The 17,583-nt window shown below is 39.6% G+C and overlaps 2 protein-coding genes across 4 annotated transcripts in view; both read left to right on the top strand.

Annotated features, from left to right (window-relative positions):
* The window catches only part of LOC306829490 (A disintegrin and metalloproteinase with thrombospondin motifs 2-like), a 103,779-nt gene extending 94,223 nt beyond the window's left edge, over positions 1-9,556 (top strand). For both annotated transcript variants that reach the window (XM_079352536.1, XM_079352537.1), the window contains 4 exons: positions 83-290; positions 1,993-2,122; positions 2,302-2,388; positions 5,643-9,556. In XM_079352536.1, the coding sequence (XP_079208662.1) occupies positions 83-290; positions 1,993-2,122; positions 2,302-2,388; positions 5,643-7,762 (2,545 nt within the window). In that variant the 3' untranslated portion in view covers positions 7,763-9,556. The remainder of the gene's footprint in view (positions 1-82; positions 291-1,992; positions 2,123-2,301; positions 2,389-5,642) is intronic.
* The window catches only part of LOC306829495 (uncharacterized protein), an 87,470-nt gene extending 72,409 nt beyond the window's left edge, over positions 1-15,061 (top strand). The window contains exons 2-3 of one of the 2 annotated variants that reach the window (XM_079352545.1): positions 12,970-13,038; positions 13,979-15,061. In XM_079352545.1, coding sequence (XP_079208671.1) covers positions 13,981-14,739 — 759 coding nt within the window. In that variant the 5' untranslated portion in view covers positions 12,970-13,038; positions 13,979-13,980 and the 3' untranslated portion in view covers positions 14,740-15,061. Of the gene's footprint in view, positions 1-12,793; positions 13,039-13,978 lie in introns of those variants that run through there. The other variant, XM_079352544.1, reaches the window with a different exon arrangement.
* The last annotated feature ends 2,522 nt before the right edge of the window (positions 15,062-17,583 follow it).

Raw genomic sequence — 17,583 nt, forward strand, 5'->3', positions numbered from 1 at the left:
TATCTTCCATTGTTTACTTCACTATTACCTTTCAAATGGACTCAGAACTCTGTTTTTCTCTGTTTCATCTGAACTTCTCCAGTTGGGTGACAGGGGAGTGGCAGAACTGCAGCAAGCCATGTGGAAAGACAGGGATGCAAATCCGCTCAGTAAGCTGTGTCCAGCCTTCAGATGACAACACCACACGCTCAATCCACAATAAACACTGCAATGACGACCGGCCTGAGTCTCGTAGACCCTGCAACCGCCACCCTTGTCCCACCCAGTGGAGAGTTGGACCGTGGTCACAGGTATTAAAGCTGATTGTGGAAAAAAAAAAAGATGAATCAAAACTGAACTCAAATAATGGCAGGCAGATTTTGGATTGTAACTTATAACAGTTTTTAAAACAACTCAGCAGCTGTTATATTGTGATTTGCTCCGTTTAAAATATCTCAAGACTTTAGAACTGTTTTTGGCGAGTTTGAAAATCCTCTGAGAAGCAGATGACAACTGTTTGTCTCTAAACAGTAAATAAGATAAAATGATAATAATAGCAGTATGGATTTCATGTAATTGTTAAGCTTTGTAGAGCCCCATTTTTTGTTAAATCAAACATGTAATGCCCAAACAAAAGGGAGGGGAAATGATCTGTTTTTATGTTTCCTTGTGTCTTTTGAATGTACTCTTTATTTATATTTCCATTTAAATAGGGACAGTGCACATTAATGAACATAAACATGTAAATATGACAGATTATAGCGATAGGCTAATTTCCAGCTGTGGGCCCTTGGCAGGTTGAACATCTCTTGGCTGGTAAACATGTAAACAAAGTTACATAAAACCACGATGACAAGTAACGCCAATATAAATGACAAAACAACAACATATAATGTACATTTATTAACAGGGACACATAAACGTATATACAAGTATAAAGAGAGACTGTTTGTTTAGAACGAACCAGTATAAAGTGACCATCAGAGTTCAAAGTGCATAAAGTGCTTAAGGGAGGTTAATGTCAGAGTATTACATTTTGACCAAACGCAAACGTCTGAGGGGAAACTTGCAGTCACCTCTAACAGCTGCTCTGGTGGTTCTAAATTAAGAGATAGTTTTCTGTTTGATGTAGTCATTTAAAGCTGTTACAATGATGATACAAGAGGGGTTTCTTATCTCATATTATTTATTTAACCATAACCACCTCAGTGTTATGGGTGGTTATGAGCAAAACCCCAAAGTGAAGTGGTGGGGTCTGGTCTCACTCTGAAGGGCTTCCTCTGCTATAACAACCATGCTCACTATATGTGATCCAGCTCATTGTTATTTTCTTTCACATACTAAATTGACCGTCAAATCTTCAGTCAGTGCTGAGTTTGTGGCTATGGTTAAGTGGGTAGCCTTCAAAAAAGCAGTGAATCTAGATGTTATTTCTCACAATATACTGAACTTTAGGTGGTGAAGTGAGACAAGGTACACAGATCCACATAAATCAGCACCTGACAGATTTTCTCTGCCTCATCACCATCAGAGTCTGTGGACTCGTTCTTTAAATAGCGCCATATCCCACATCAAGCTTGGTTCCATAGTAGCTTAATGTGCCATCTACAGCTTTGTGTTTCACATTGATTTTATAGTCTTGCAGAGTCTATGATTAGAGCCACGACCCGACCAGCCAGGTGCTTTTCTTAGTAACAGTTTGTTCATCTTTACAACTGTCTGCCAGAGAGGGATAGCAGACTCTTGCGGTGCATAATTGGCCAATCAAAATCAAGTATTTAACACAGGTGTGTAATAAGTGTTATTTATGTATATGCATGGGTTCTATCCACCACCAAACCAACGTAATCAATAACAGATAAAATGCTAGTCCTCTATTTTCCAGAGGCTGTTCTTTTTTTTCTCTGGTAACATCCAAGTCATAACCTTAGCTACAAGCAATGTGCTGTAAATGTCCTTTAACGACAAGTCGTCATCATAATATACTGATCTGTTCATGTTCTGTTTCTCCAGTGCTCAGTGACATGTGGAAATGGGACCCAGCAGAGGCAAGCTCTCTGCCACACCAGGGACAACACCATCGGCCTATGTCTGGACAGTAAGCCTGACACCATCAGAGTCTGCCGCATGGATCCGTGTCCCAGTAAGTGAAAGGAAAACTGACTCCCTTATTTTTTAACAATATAAACGTATATCTCTGCAAGCAAACATTATCTGTATTTAAAAAGAGCCAGAGATCCTGATATCAGTGTGGGAAAGAGAAACAAAAAGTCATATTGACTGTCTCTTTCCATCACTCTCTGTCTCCTCTTTTCTCTGCAGAGGGCTCCTCTGACCTAAACAAAAACGGCAACATTTTGATCCAGTGGCTCTCCCGCCCCAACCCAAACTTCCCGAAGATCTCCTCACGTAAAACCTCCCTCTATAGTTCCCAGCCTGGTCTCCACAGCGGCAGCCACAGCTGCATGTCTGTCCTCTGCTGGGCCTTGCCCATTTCTGTCCTCCTGTCTCTACAGGGCCGGCCTCAGCTGGCCCCTTGACCCGCCCTTTCCTGACGCCCTGTGCCTGTGCCCACGCCTGTGAGCGGGTGGCAAAGCTTTTGCTTCTCTTTTGGTGGGGGGGGATTGTTGCCTCTCTCGCTCTCTGTCTGAGGTGGCTCTGACTGGGGGGAGGTCTCTGGCTCCTGTGTGTGCTAGTTGGTTCTCTCTTGCTCTGTCTCTCTCTCTCTCTCCTTTGTGGAGCATTGTGTTGTAACCGCTGGCCAGTCGAAAACTCAAAAGATCAACAAAAAAATTGATGTGAACAGGATTCGAAGTGGCAAGGTGAACAGCTTTTCATCTCCCGAGATGTGTCGAAGAGCCGTTCATGTGTGAGGTGTCTCCTCTGCATTTGGCGGCTATGTTTTGCGCGAGCTAGCTGTCATGGGTTACCACTTCTGAGATGCAGCGGCGCTTTTTCCTTTTTGTAGCGCACTGTCATGGTGGGGAGAAACAGGTGTGAAAATAAACAGAAAAGTATATAAATATATAGAAAAAACTTTTGAAAAATATGAAAGCTTTATTGTGAATGTGATCTTGTCACAATGAGGACATCTTTGCTAAAGTGCTCATCTGACATCCTGGTTCCATTGGGGGATGAGAATGGTGTCTCATTTCCACTCTCAGATTAACCGGAACTCAGCACAGGGACCAGGAGTGACATCAGTAGACTTCTGAATTGTTAGTGGAAGGAACACTGAGGTAAGGCTAATTTAAAAAACAAAAAAACACACAGGGTAGTCTGACCACTTGAGGTTGCTTCCCATTTCACCTCATCATCAGCCATCCTCTCTTTGACTGTTATACTAAAGTTCAATAAAAGCAGCTTATTTGTGCTTGCAGACTTTAAACAAATACATCTATAAATATATTTGTATTTATATATACCTATAAATCTAAATCTATATGAGTAACAATAATATTAATAATGTTTTACCATGAATAAGCTGTAGCTTATTTGCCTAAAACCTTTGGACTGCTATTGATCGCTTAGATCCTTGACTGTTATGTGTATTTTTTTATTGATTTTACATGAATACAGATGAATATTTAATAAAGGGAAAGTGTTTCGGGGGGAAGGGGTTAGACCTTATTATGCAGGACTTGGTCAGTTAGTTGCCTCTCCATTCTCTCAGATGGATCAGTGGTTTACTGTTGCTTCTCCTTTTCTCTAAGGATCGGATCACATTTTGTCATGCACATTTGCATCCATCACTTGTATGTGTGTGTATATATATATGTGTGTTAATTTATTTGAATGTGTGCGAGTGAATGTGTGTCTTGTGTGTTAGCTTAAATGACTGAGAAAATCAATGTGTGACTGAATGAAATATACAAGTCTTGTCAGATTAAGTTTCTGTAACTGAATTTGTTTGTATTTGAGTGTAGGTGTGTGTGTGTGTGTGTGTAGGTGTGTGTGTGCGTGTGTGTGTGTGTGTGTTTGTTTGTGTGTGTGCGTGTGTGTGTGTGCATGTGTGTGTGTGTGTGCATGTATATGTGCATAATGGGCTTCATCATTCGGGCTTTTACACATTGCAACAGATACAGAAATACCTCATAAACTTTGATTTGGGAGCGTCTGATGATCTCATTTTCTTTTGATGAACATTAACCACATGAACAATGCCTTATCTTGGATTGAATGTAACGGCATTTATCTGTGAAAGAGATGGCTTTACTCATTCAAAGTTTCACTCGGAATAGAGGCAGCTTCAAACCAACTTAACTCACACCCGCCAACCATCAAACCTACCAAGGTGATGTTGGACCAATGTCCAACTATTGGGAAGGGTTTACAAAGGGCCTAGGGTATGACACATATGGCATCTAGAAAAAAAAAACACTTCAGACTTGTCATTGTATTGTGATCACATATTTCTGTTGTGACTATGTAGCGAGCTATCCAAGGTTTCCTTCTGCTGGAGTTGGACTGTTTGAGACCAAGCCAGACCTAGCAGTGCGACTGTATATAACATTGGTGTTGACTGTATTAAATAATGTTCATGACTGTTATCTTCTTCTATAATATTCTATACTATGGGTAACTGTTTTGTGGCTTCACTGGCCTGCTGCGTGGGGCTGGCTAACGTTTCGCTAACGTTGAAGAAACATTCAGATGGACTACGTGCACTGCGTCTATATGCACTTTGATTTATCAGGGAAATTTTATCAATGTTTTGTAAATGTTTCATATGACACTTAATGTGCCATTCCAGTTTTTACATCATCATTAAAATTATGTATTTTATTTAAACAGACCATATGATTTATGTACTTCATGTTTTGTTTCCAATCGATAAACAGATTGACTGATTGATTTCCAAGTAATGAAGTGTTTTACCAAAGTGACTGTGAACTTGTAACTTTCGATACAGTTGAATTATTTTTCTTAAGAAAAGAATATATCTATATATTGAGCAGGGGGGTGTACATCTCATTGTTTCAGTTACTGTCATTCTCAACAGCAAAGTTGTATCAATAAAAATGTTTCAAAAAGTGTCATCTTTTTCTCAACAGGAATGTTTACTTGCTAGATTCTTTGTATGCAATAGTCCTTAACTTTGCTTGTAGAAAATGGTATGGTTTATAGTCAAGTCAAGTCAACTTTATGTAGCGCGTTTGTTTAAAGTGTAAATTTAAAGTGTTGCCGGAACAAAACTGAACATCAGAAAAAAAATTGCACACCTGAAGCAAATGCAAGATGAAATCAAATTAGCTGGCGTGAAACATAGTTGAAAAGTTGCAACCTGAAACATCTATGTTTGTTGTTGACAGAAGACTGGCGGGCCCTCTTTTTCCATTTCAGTTTGCTCTGAACTAATCTCATGACTGTTCTTGATTCTATGGGGTTTTCTTGTCTTCCTTCTTGCATCCTCTGCTAATTGTCTGGCTTTACTACTTTACACTGATGTTGTGGAACCAACAAACACACTCAACAATATGCCAGTGCTTTGTGTAAAAAAAAGAGCAGGCACACAAATACTAATGCCAATGTAATGTATGCTCATTGTTGTTCATTATTTTTGCAAATGGTTACATATCCAGGCAATTACAAAAGCACAAATATCCCTCAATACTTCACCCCTGGCTTCACTTTGTCTCAGCTCTCTGTTCTCTCCTTCACAGGCCAGCGTTGTCATGGAGACCGCTCAATGTTCTGTCGCATGGAGGTGCTAAAGCGCTACTGCTCTCTACCGGACTACCAGCGCATATGCTGCAAGTCCTGCAGCAATATCACCATTACAGAGCCTCTGCCCAATCCTACCTCCCGATCGACACCTATCACCTCCGTTGGTCCCAGTGTTACAGCTCCTCCAACCACTGGCACCATCAGCTTTGGCTTCACCACCATCCAACCAACTGAAGTTGTCATCAACACCTCCCTAACCTCTACCATTTACCCCTGGGATACCACTCATCCACCTACCACTGCTGGTCCTCATTCCACCCTTTCCCCACTTGATGCTACACAAATGATCAATTCTCATCTTACACCTGCCACCAGTGTGTCTGTCTTTTCCACCAACTTTCCAGTGGCAACCACATCTGTTATCACAGCCATTCCTAATGTTACAGCTAATTCCTTGCCCTTGCCCTCCCCAGACACAGACGAGAGCACAGTTCAAAACTTACAGACCTCTACAAATAGTGCAACAACATTTGGTATGATTACTGGCACACATCTCCCAACAACGACCTCTCCAACTATGACAAGTCCAACAGAAAGTAATACAGAAACAGACACCCAGCTTAAATCAATGCCTGAAAAGAATAATTTGTCTAAGAAATCCCCAAAAAAGGTGATTCTACCTAAGATCAATCCAAAAAAGAATACTGCCCCAAAAAATACTACAAGAAAAGATTTCCCACCAAAAATCAATCCCAAAAAGAAAACAAACACTGGTCCTAAAAAGTCTACTCCAGAAAAAACTCCATCAAAAAAGATCACTCCACCAAAAACTAACCCCAAAAAGACAACTTCAGTAAAAGCTACACCCAAAAGGACTACTACAGCAAACACCACCCCAAAAATGACTACACCTGCAAGAAATACTCAAACAAAGATCCCCCCTGTAAAGACCACTCTTAAAAAAACCACCCCTGTTCAAACCAAAAAAAGTCCCAAAAAGACCACAACAGTAAAGAGTCCTCCCAAAAAGACTACTCCAGCCAGTTCCAAACCCCAAAACACTCCCTCTGTAAAGACGACTGTCAAAAAGACTCCTCAAGTGAAGACTTCTTCTGTGATAAAACCCAAACCCCCACCCAAAAAGAAAGCTCCACCAATGGCCAATCCAAAAGAGAAAGCTAAGTCACCTACAAAAATTACAAAAACTGATCCCCCAAAGAAGAACTCTGAGACAAAGATTAATAATAAGTTTAAGGTGATAAAGACTTACCCAAAAAAGAAGACATTTACTACATCTTCATATTATACCTTAACTCCCACTCCATATCCAAGTCTACTGAGAGACATTATTTCTTCCACTGTTCCTACCAGCACAAGCATACATGAAACAGCGACGGGTATGGCTTTCCCAGAATCACGAGTCAATGTCACATTTATCAGTAACAACACAGCTACTACAGATGAACCTCCACTTTGGTATCATGACGCTTTGGAAACAACACCCAGCACTTATGATGATATCTCAACACCGACTGCAACAGTTCATTCAGACGAAGTCAATATTCCTAGTGGAACCATGTCGTACAATGATGTGACAAGCAGTGGAGATATCACAATGACCAGTGGGGCCTTGCTTAGCGGGGATGACATCACTGTATCCTACAGCAATGGTGGTATAATCAGTGACACCATGGTGCTAGACGATGGACTCACCTTCGTGATCCCAACCATTACTAGTGAGGATATGACAGACCTTTCTTCATTGCCCTGGTTAGACTCGTCAGAGTACATCCCTGTTGGCAGCCCTGTTCCAACAATGACCGAAGATCCTCCCACAGCCCCACCTCCCACCACCATCATACCAACAACAGAAAAAACAGCCGTCACAACCATCACAGCCTCCACACTAAAAACTGAGGATAAGGGTGAGAACAATTCCATTGATGTCATATACAACAGGAACATCGGCGCAGACAATGAAATATCACAGAATAATCTGATCCCAAAGCGCAGGGTTAACCTTCGGGAGAGAACCAGAAACAAACGCATTCAGGAGCTCCTGGAGGAAAAGAGAAACTTTCTCCTCAGGATGAAGAGAGGCCATACAGCAATATAGACTACGCCTTCTCATTTCTCTTATAGAGATGAACATTTTCTTACAGACTTTTTTAAGCTTTGTTTAACCCTCCAGAATGTTTTTTTCTGTCCGGCTTCTGCACACAAAACCTGTCCGACATATATATATCTACAATCAGAAGTGTGTCAGAGAGAGAGTATCATGGCCAGTGTTTTTCATAGTTGCATTGAAAAATAAACAGTCCTTAAGAGTTTCCACTGTTGCAGATTTTAAGCAAATTGCCTCGCCTGTATAAACAAAATAATTACTAACAAAAGGAATAGTGTGCATCCAGTTCGACCGGCACTTTACAAAACTTAACCACACACGCAGTTTTGTTTGAGGATTCAATGATGATTAAGACGAGGTAGTTTTTGTTCAATGTTGTTATCCCTAATGGCACTTATGGAGCAACAAAATCTATCACCAAGAATCCTATTCTCCATCTCTGTATTGTATGACAGCCCCAGGACTGCAGCTTATTTCTCCATTAGTAGATATTAATACTTCTCAGCCCTTCATAAAGCTGTTGTAGGACAGAATTAACATGAATCCTTGTGAAGTAGACCGCGCGTTGCTCTGCTTAGCATTGCTTTGTATGTGTTGCTTTATCCAAAGCAAATGTCTCTCTAGATGTATGGGGTCTTTTATCGCTCAGGAAAATTGTAAGGTTCACGTTGTGTTTCCTAAATTTAAATGATATATTTTGATATCTCATAGGACAGGTAGAACAACTAAATAGCTACCAAGGCAGAGTGTTTTTCTTATTCAATGGCCAGTCAAATATGGTGCTTTTTTTTGTAAGTGTTGCTTTAAGCCATTGGTTCCTTACCTGGAGTCCAGGCCCCAGGCTTTTTCTTCGAGGTTGTAAAAAATAAATGTGCACATATTAACTTGAATCTTGATAACACACCTACTGGATAGTGTGTAATAATATTTTGGTATGAACAAGAACAGAATATCTTTTTTTTCTGGTATGGGGGGTATCGGCTTTTCTTCGATACAACTAGAGGGGGCTCCAAGGAAGAAAGGGTGGGAACCTTTGCTTTCAGTGTTTTCCCTCATGCATTCAGTTATGGATAAATTGCAAATCATATTTTAAAAAGAAACAAGCCTGTTTGTATTGCTTGTATCCAACGATAAGCTTTGACGGACAGTTTTATTTTACTTTTTAAAGTTGTGTTATTGGTACTGTGCATCCCTTACTTGCAGCAGCTGCAAAAGTACCTATGGATCTTTCTGTACGATATCTGTACATATGAAAAAGAACGTAATGTCTGATATTTATTAAAGTTGAAGTGCCTGTGGTATTTTGCAAACTGCAAGCGTTGTGATTTTATTTTTCTTTGTTACATGACATTTTCAATCCTGCCCACATGTATCACAAATGACAATTTGTGTGAACTGTACATACATGACCCAATGTGGGTCATAACCTATGTGAGCATCACTGCTTAAGTTATAGTAAAACAAAGTGATATAAGACTTCTAAAAAAACCCTGCTAGAATCAGCTACTGATTAAATTACCATAAGTATGCTAACAAGGTTTTCCCAAATCCTATTTTACCTCCAATGATTAAAGTGAAGTAATATCTGAGTAATAGGGGAGAACAAGTATTTTTATTCATGTCACTATGTGTCTGTTTGTTCTCCAATATACATCTTGCACCCTTTTTTATGAGAATAGTCTTTAGAGCATGACTGTTTCTCACTTGTCAAAATTAGTTATAGAGACCTATTTAGTTCTATACGGTATGATTAATCATGGTCTTATATACTTACCATGTGCATTTTGGCCAATTTGATTCAACATATTTTCCAGGACAATTATTGTTGCTATTTGTTTATTAGTAAAAAAAAAAAAAAAAAAATGTCCAAGCAGAAGTCTGGATGTTGTTTCTGGAAAGCATGAAGCTAATGTTTTTTGAAATGCAACTTATTTCCAGCTCAGTTTGGTATATCAAAGCACATTACAAATAACTTTTCCAAGTGTAGTTAAACGTTTAGCATGCCACTAGTATGACAATGTTTGAATTTCACTCACTCTCTCCGTAAGATTGGTGAAGTAGTAACTTTAAGGAAACAGAAATGTCAGCACACTCTCCTCCTGGAAAGTTTGTACTACCTGGGTAGTACAGGAGTGTACAGATCAACCATCTGGTTGTTGTAGTCTTTTTGAATGTGCTCCTTTTTCTTTGTGATTTTTTACTTTGTTTTAAAATATCTAGCTTTGAATCTAGTGATTGATTTTCTCAAAGATACCTATAATATTTCTTAACTTGCCTCTGCAAAAAGGATGCACTCCTCCTGAAGGTTCCACGTTTTCAGTCAGTGAATAACATGACTGGGATATTAGATTACTCATGAATTCTTGTCAGTGAAGCTCTGCTGCAAATTAGAACTGCATGCTCAATAATGTTGTAAGCATTTCCCCACAGATAAACAGAGAGTCTATTCTGCACCAAACTAATCCTGGAAAAGAAATGACTCACGTCCAATATTTGAATGCTCAGACGTTCATAAATGTTTTTGGTTTAAAGGAAATGACTGCAGAAAATAAAGTTTAACAAAGATGATATATATATATTGATATAAACCCTAAGTGATTCAAATTGCAGAAACAAAAACATCTTTTTTGTCATGTCAGATTAGTTGTTTGCTGAATGAAAACAATGTGGCTTGTCTTCTTTACTTCTACATCAAAAGTGTACCATCAGTATAAAAGACTGTATATGTTACCATGGTGATGACTCTTTTACTGTATGATCTTATTTGTTCGTTTTAAAGAAGTCCCAATCAAGTACGATGTTTGATTTGTTTTGAGCATTGTTTGAATGTTTGCTCGTTGTCTTGATGAATCTGAAGGGCACTAAGCAACCACTGTGTCCTAAAAACATTATTCCCATAAATTCATGAAATGGTTAAAGTTTCTCTGGATATATGTGATATATATATATTTTTAAACGCAACAAAACATCTTGTTTTCTGAAGGGTGGTTGAGTGAGGAAAACGTCACTCTGTCCGTCAAAGGGTGACTACATCACTCTCCCAGAGTCCCCCTGATGGTTGAAACACAGGGAGAAAAATCCATTACAGGACTAAGAAGTCAGTATTTCCTTTTATCAGTCCTTCCACCTTTGTTAATCAATTTGTACCTGCACAGTGCTGCTTGTATCAGCCATTAATCATGAGCTTTGGTGGATGGAAATACAGTACTTTCTGGACAAGTATAGAAGAATTAAATAGATCTGGGTTAAACCCTCCAATTGCCTTTGAGTATAAAAACAATATTTTCCTGACATGATCCTGTTTCATGTGGTTATTGGTATCTTACCACTGACATCAGTTTAACATGGCTGAACTCTGAGCTCTAATAAAAACGGAGTTCAGAGTTCAGTTAATTATTAGCTGTCAAATGTTAGGTGTGAAAGAGCCTCTTTGTATTCATAGTGAGAAAAGGAGACCCAGTGGTACACAGTTGTTAAGTAAAATATGACACTGAAGGGGTTATTTGCCTCGTATAGTGTGGTGCCTAAAAAAACAGAAAACGTCTTAGGGCTGCCTTAACAGTGTAGCATCAGTTGTTTTCCACAGAAAGTGCACAACAGGAATGCTAGAGGCACTTTCTCTAATTCCTGAAGGACACAAACATTTTATGCAGCATTGCATGATGCTGTGCCTGGCATTTAAAAGAACATTTCAAAATGCAGTCAGTGTGGTGCCTGAGAGTCTTTCGTCTCACAGCACAATGACACGTGCCGGTTGTGCGTTTGTCTGTCTTTGAGTCAATTTTAGCTCCTTGTGACTAGTCCTTTAGAGAACCATAAAATGCTAGTAATCCTTTTATAAGTTGGCAGCAAAGACGATGTGACTCATCAGGGGTCATGCTGCCTCCCACAGACCCACACAATCACACGTGCAGTCAATCCGGCACACTCGAAGCCTGTTCTAAAGAATGTTCCTGAACAAAACTCCCCTGGTAAACTGTCTTATAATCCTTCACACACATATTCACAAATAAAAAGACAATAACACGTTACACTAAGACGTCTAATGAAACTTTTGGAAAATATCATGACCAAGAAAATCTGCATATTTGAATGTATTGGTTTTAACTAGTTTTCGAGCACTACAGAAATCCTCCATGTTTAATGTTAAAAGTTCTGAGTTTCAGAGACACAAGCCTCTCAGGAAGTGAATTAACTAACAAAAATAATAAGAAGGAGACAAGCAGTGTTCCCTCCATCTGACCACTTGCTGCCTCATTTTTATGATCAAATCTTTCTTCTTAAGGGAGACTCAACTAAAAGCAGATTTGACCATAAAGATGCCCAGGGGAGAGACTTTACATTTATGTAACCTTCTTTACAGAATGTCTGCCCAAAATCACTTCAAATGGATTCTCCTTTTGTCTTGTTCATTACAAGCACAAATGTAACTCCATATTTAGCCAGACATCTGGTCAGTGTGACCTTTGGAGGACACGCTTCCCTGTAGAATTCAAACTTTAATTTACATGAAATGCAGCATGCTAAGGTCAAAAAGCTGTATTTAATGAATGCATCAGCAGCCAACATGACAAATATGAGTTTATAAATGTCAGTCAGGATAAAAAAATCTATTTCTGTCAGATTTGATGCACATCGCATTGCAGAACAAATTTAAGGTCAAACTTGTTTACAGCAGCTCCCCATTTTCTTGTCAGAAAACATGTTTTATTTTTAGTATCCAAATCACAGAGGGATGACTGCGTCGAAGACATTTTTAGAAATAGAAATAGCACACCTTGAATAAATAGACAAAACAAACCTTTGTCTTTTCATCCTAATTTCATTATTCCCCTGCTTTTTTCAAAATCTACTTTTCTCCCTCTCTTCACTCTTTCTTCTCCTGCCTCTGTTTCTCTCTCTCTCTCCATCAAAAGGTTGGCCAATGACAGAGTCTGGGCTGAGGAAATGGATGGTGCGTCTATTTTTAGAAGCGCATGGAAGGAGGGCGAACCAAAAGTAAGCTATAGAGAGAGACAGAGGGGGAGGGGGAGAGGGAGGGATGAAGAGGGATGTGAGTAGGAGATAAATCTGCATTCTGCCCGCTGCCTCTGGTCAGAGACAGCTGGAGCACGCTCAGGGAGAAGCAGGAGCATCACTGGTTGGAGACGGATCATCATAAATAAAAAAAAACACATCTATCTGCAAAAAGGCTGTAGATTGTTTGATTTTATATATTGCAAGAACAGAGAAAAGAAGAACAGATCAACTGGACTTGACAGACAAAGGTGAGTGGGGAACTCAATTGTGCAGAGAAATCTTACATCATTGCTGAAAGTGCATGAGTTGAAAACACACTGGGTTCCTGTTCTGTGCTTTAAGGCAGAGCTGCTGCTGTGGAACCATTTTTAGCCACTGTAAACCAAAGGTGCAGTCTATATTTAGCAACAGTTACACCTTGGAAGAAACTGGGAGAGGCTGGCATTCTGGTTTTGGCTTGTACTATTTTTGTTATGAGGTGGAGACCAAATTATTCTGTGGTCTCTTCTCAGGGTTACAACAATATGGGGTTGCATGGAAAAAATATAAGCCGACACGTTCTGTGGCTCCACATGACTGAGATCGCATTTAAAGTAAGCATCTATTTATGGTGCTTCTTGCTGCTTCTTCTTGAGATTGTTTGGATTTGGGGGGGTTGCGCTGCCAACTCCAAAGTAAGCAGGGCACAGTGTGTGAAAATAGGAGATTCAGAAACAGAAGAGGAGGGAAAGAGGACGAGTAGAGGAGGGCTTACATGTGGACTACATTTGAAGACATAAAGGGACAAAAACTGAGATGTCAAGGGTGATTCACAGCAATGTGAACAATGCCCAGTATTTGACTGCAAATGAATCATCAGATGAGGTGTTTGCACCTTTTGACAATATTTCTTTGCTCTGCCTCCAGATGCACAATGCAGTGCATAATGATGTCATACACTAGTTGTTTACATGCTGTCTGAATGCAATCATGTTTTCCCAGGTGGATGAATCACAGATTTGGATATGTAACAGTTTTTCCTACCAGAACCAAGCTGCCTTGGTTTCACCTGTAAAAAACAAAACATCCCTTTTCATCAATAGAAAATGATATTCCTGTACATAAACACTGTGTCGTTTTTGTCTATATAATCCAAAATATTTCAGAGAGTTTATATTGGCTCTGAACGTGACCTTGTTTTTCTTCCAGCTATGCGGCCACAATCTAAACGACTCTCCAAGAGAAGACTCCTGCTGCCCACCATCAGAGAGGGCTCAGAGGAGGTAGTGAGGGATTTGAATGAGGCCAAATCGCTCCTCATCTCGGACCAGTGCCAGGCTGTCTCCTCTGAGGACTACCTTCTCTCCATTTGCCATCTAGCCCGCCCCACCTTCCCCAGCTGGGACGTGTCCACCTACAATGTCCCCTCACAGCAGCTGGAAGCCGTGCACCAGAGGCTGCGGCTGTCACGGATCACCGAGTCAGCATCAAACCCCTTTCAATCAAACCCTAATGAGGAGGTACACAACATTCTGCATAAAGAGCAGGAAGAAAAGAATGAAGAACTGATGTTTGGTAGATCTGACCCTCTGGAGTACCTTTACGGGCACCAGAACACCCACTTAAGAAATATGAGGAGAGCTTTCATCGAGGAACGATTTGAAAGGCATCATGGGAGCAATGTGGAGGGACAGGCTCGCACCAGAGCTCACAGCATCCCCCATGCTTCAAGTCCAGACGTCCCCCACCAACGCAAGAGCAGCTGCCCCGAGCTTTACACTGGCAATAACACTCTAATCCCAAACATCTCCCCGAAACACAGGAGGCCAGCGGACAGAGGAGCAGAGGGGGAGAGAACGACCCCCACCATCAAACAGTCCCTGCTCTTACAGTGGATCTCTGACTGCAGAGCAGCATGGAGGGAGGCACGGGTTCGGGCCTGCATGCTGCCTGCCATCGCTGAGATTTAGGCCTCAAATGGACAGACAATGTGTCAGAAAACATTCCTCATCCTCATATTTTTCTGTCAGTGCATGGCACAAAGACGTTAGGGATCTTTAGATGCGTATTATGCAGATTTATGGATCATGCACATGATATAAATACATATTTAGAAACATGCAAAACCAAGGTGTGTCATGCATCATCATATATAATGTTAAATCAGTGTTATTGTCGAATATTCTGGCCTACCTTTCCTTCATATATGGAGATAATCATACACATAAACAAGTCTGCAAAATGTTTTATAAGGGTTTTGTGAAGTCTGAATGAATAAATAAATCTTTGATACCACCAAACTAACATTTCTTTTGATTTATTTTCTTGATGCCGCAATTGGCGTCAATCCCTGGAAAATCCACTCCACTCTCTTCTCTGCTGGTGCCAGGCGCTCATGTTACTATGGTAACTGCCATGTGATCTTGTTCTGGTAAACACTAGTGTGGAGAAACACTGGCCGAGTACAGGGGACAATGTGGAGCTGCACATGCAGGATTCAGGTCATTTGTGTCTGTATTATTATCAGTTACGCATAATGGTAATGATGACATGACTCATTCTTATCAATACATGTTCATATTTTAATAGCATAACATATAGATATTAGAAGTGTATAAGTTTAAAAATATATCATGACAAAATCTGTGCAACCTTTGATGTAGTTTTGCAATTAAACCACAAGATGGCAAGCTTGTGTTTATCCCTACTGCTGAAAATACTTACATAAACAACCAATCACTTACCTATAACCCATGCATACCCTTTAATACACATCTCATTAAAACCAGCATTTTAGACATCAAGGTTAACATACTATTAAACACTAAATTAAAAATGTTATTGAAGGTATCCAAAAGTTGAATTCAATTATTTACAAGATTTTGATACATTTGATAATTCCAACACAAAAAACAAAGAATCAAAAAAATGTTTTTAATTCTTTCCAAACAAGTTTTATACACTTACACTCCCTTTAAAAGCTGCATGTTCTTCAGACTATCTATTATTAAATAGATGTTCAAGTCTATGAGCTACATCAACACAATTGCTTTACCACTTGGATGAAGGCAGAAGTGTTATAGACGTAAGACAGCATAAAAACTATAAAGAAACATAACAAACGTCAAAAACAAAGCAAAACATTTTCTGTTAATTGGGTGAATTCAAATAAAAATGAAACATATTCTTCCCTGAGTAAAATGATCATAGTACGATCAATGTTTTTCTATTATTATCAAAGAACTGTTATTTGTATTGTCTGCATATACTCTTGAGAAGACTTTGGAAAGAAGACAAGGGGAAACATGAGACAGAAGGTTCCAGTGAATTAACCCATCTTCACCGTCACAGGAAACACTCACATGGTCATGTTGAATCTACACTCGCTTTTTCTTTTCACACTTACTTCATACCACCCATAAGAAAGGCAAAGCATTTGTTACAAAACTTGCCTCATGAAGACACAGTGTGACTTAAACCTGTGAGACATGTTCTTACAATTCATTAAAAATATTTGATGTAAAAACTATCTTTGCTATCTCTAAACTGTCTTTATGACTGACTGTTGATGTGTTTCTTTCTGTGGCAGCGATATTTCATTTAGTCAAAGCTCTTCTTCTTTTAAGGCCCCAAAAAAACTTGCTCATGAAAATAATGATCAATAAAGCATATGAAACTTAATATAATAATACATAATACATGTCATGCTCTGTCTTTTACTGTTTTTTTAGTACAGTGAATCAAATCCCCTGACAGATAAACCAGATGACTTTAACTATCAGCTATCCTTCACTGTGCTCAATTTGCAAAACAGCCTGCTGTAATGGGTCGCAGACAATGCAGAGTTTTTTCCAGTCCAAGAGTCCAAAAAAAAAAAGAAAAAAGGATTCTTCTTTCATGAATACACATTTGAATCTGTGTATATCACACAACCTGAAGTGCAAATCTTTAACTGCCAACATGGGTTTTTAGCATTTCTTCTCTAGGGTAATTTTGTCCCCCTCTTACTAAATCCACTTTTTAGCTCCCCTGCAATGAAAAGAGAAGTGCAACCACATCAGGCTCTGCCCCCTCTGTCTGAACAGAGGATGCTCTTCTGACGTTATCAGTTCCTGTCGGTTCAGTCCGGGTGACTCTTTGGCTTTTGGTGAAGAGCTACACTGCAGCACGAAGGAAACATTATTTATTAAAGATAGCTGCGGTTGGCAATCCCCTTGTTTATGCACACCCACATTCATACAATCGGGCAACTAGAAATAGCATTTAGCAAGTATTTTCCATGAGCCATGCTGGTATGAGGCCGGACTGCTGACGAGTCGACCTTTATGTAGTGCTACCATTCAGAGAGGGAGAATGAACAAGCTGTGGCCCACTGCTGTGCACTCTCTAGTTCCCAATAAGAAAACGTCATTAAATATTGATTGAAGAGAAACATTCAATATTCAAGTCTGCTAAGTGCACTGTGTCTGTCAGAAGAAAAATAGAGTATAAATCAGAGGTGGCAACCGTACGGCACCACTGCAAGAATTACCAAATCCCTCCAAAAAGTCAACCTGAGCTCCTGGTATGACTCTTATTTTTTACACACACATTCTTTTGTCATTTTGATACAGTTTTTACATTTTTTTTTGTACACTCCTTTTTTGGGGGGCAGCTGTTTAAAGGAAGTCTCTCATACCAACCAACTGATCCGTTGTTTCTGTGTTAAATAAATGAAAGTCCCCTTTTGTTTCCTGTATGATCTGGGAAGATCCCAGTGTCTTAAATTAGCACGCTGGCATTTCTGAATAAATCATCAAACTGAGTCTGTGGAG

Source organism: Symphodus melops (genome assembly GCF_947650265.1).
Source record: "Symphodus melops genome assembly, chromosome: 9".
Lineage (NCBI taxonomy): Eukaryota > Metazoa > Chordata > Actinopteri > Labriformes > Labridae > Symphodus > Symphodus melops.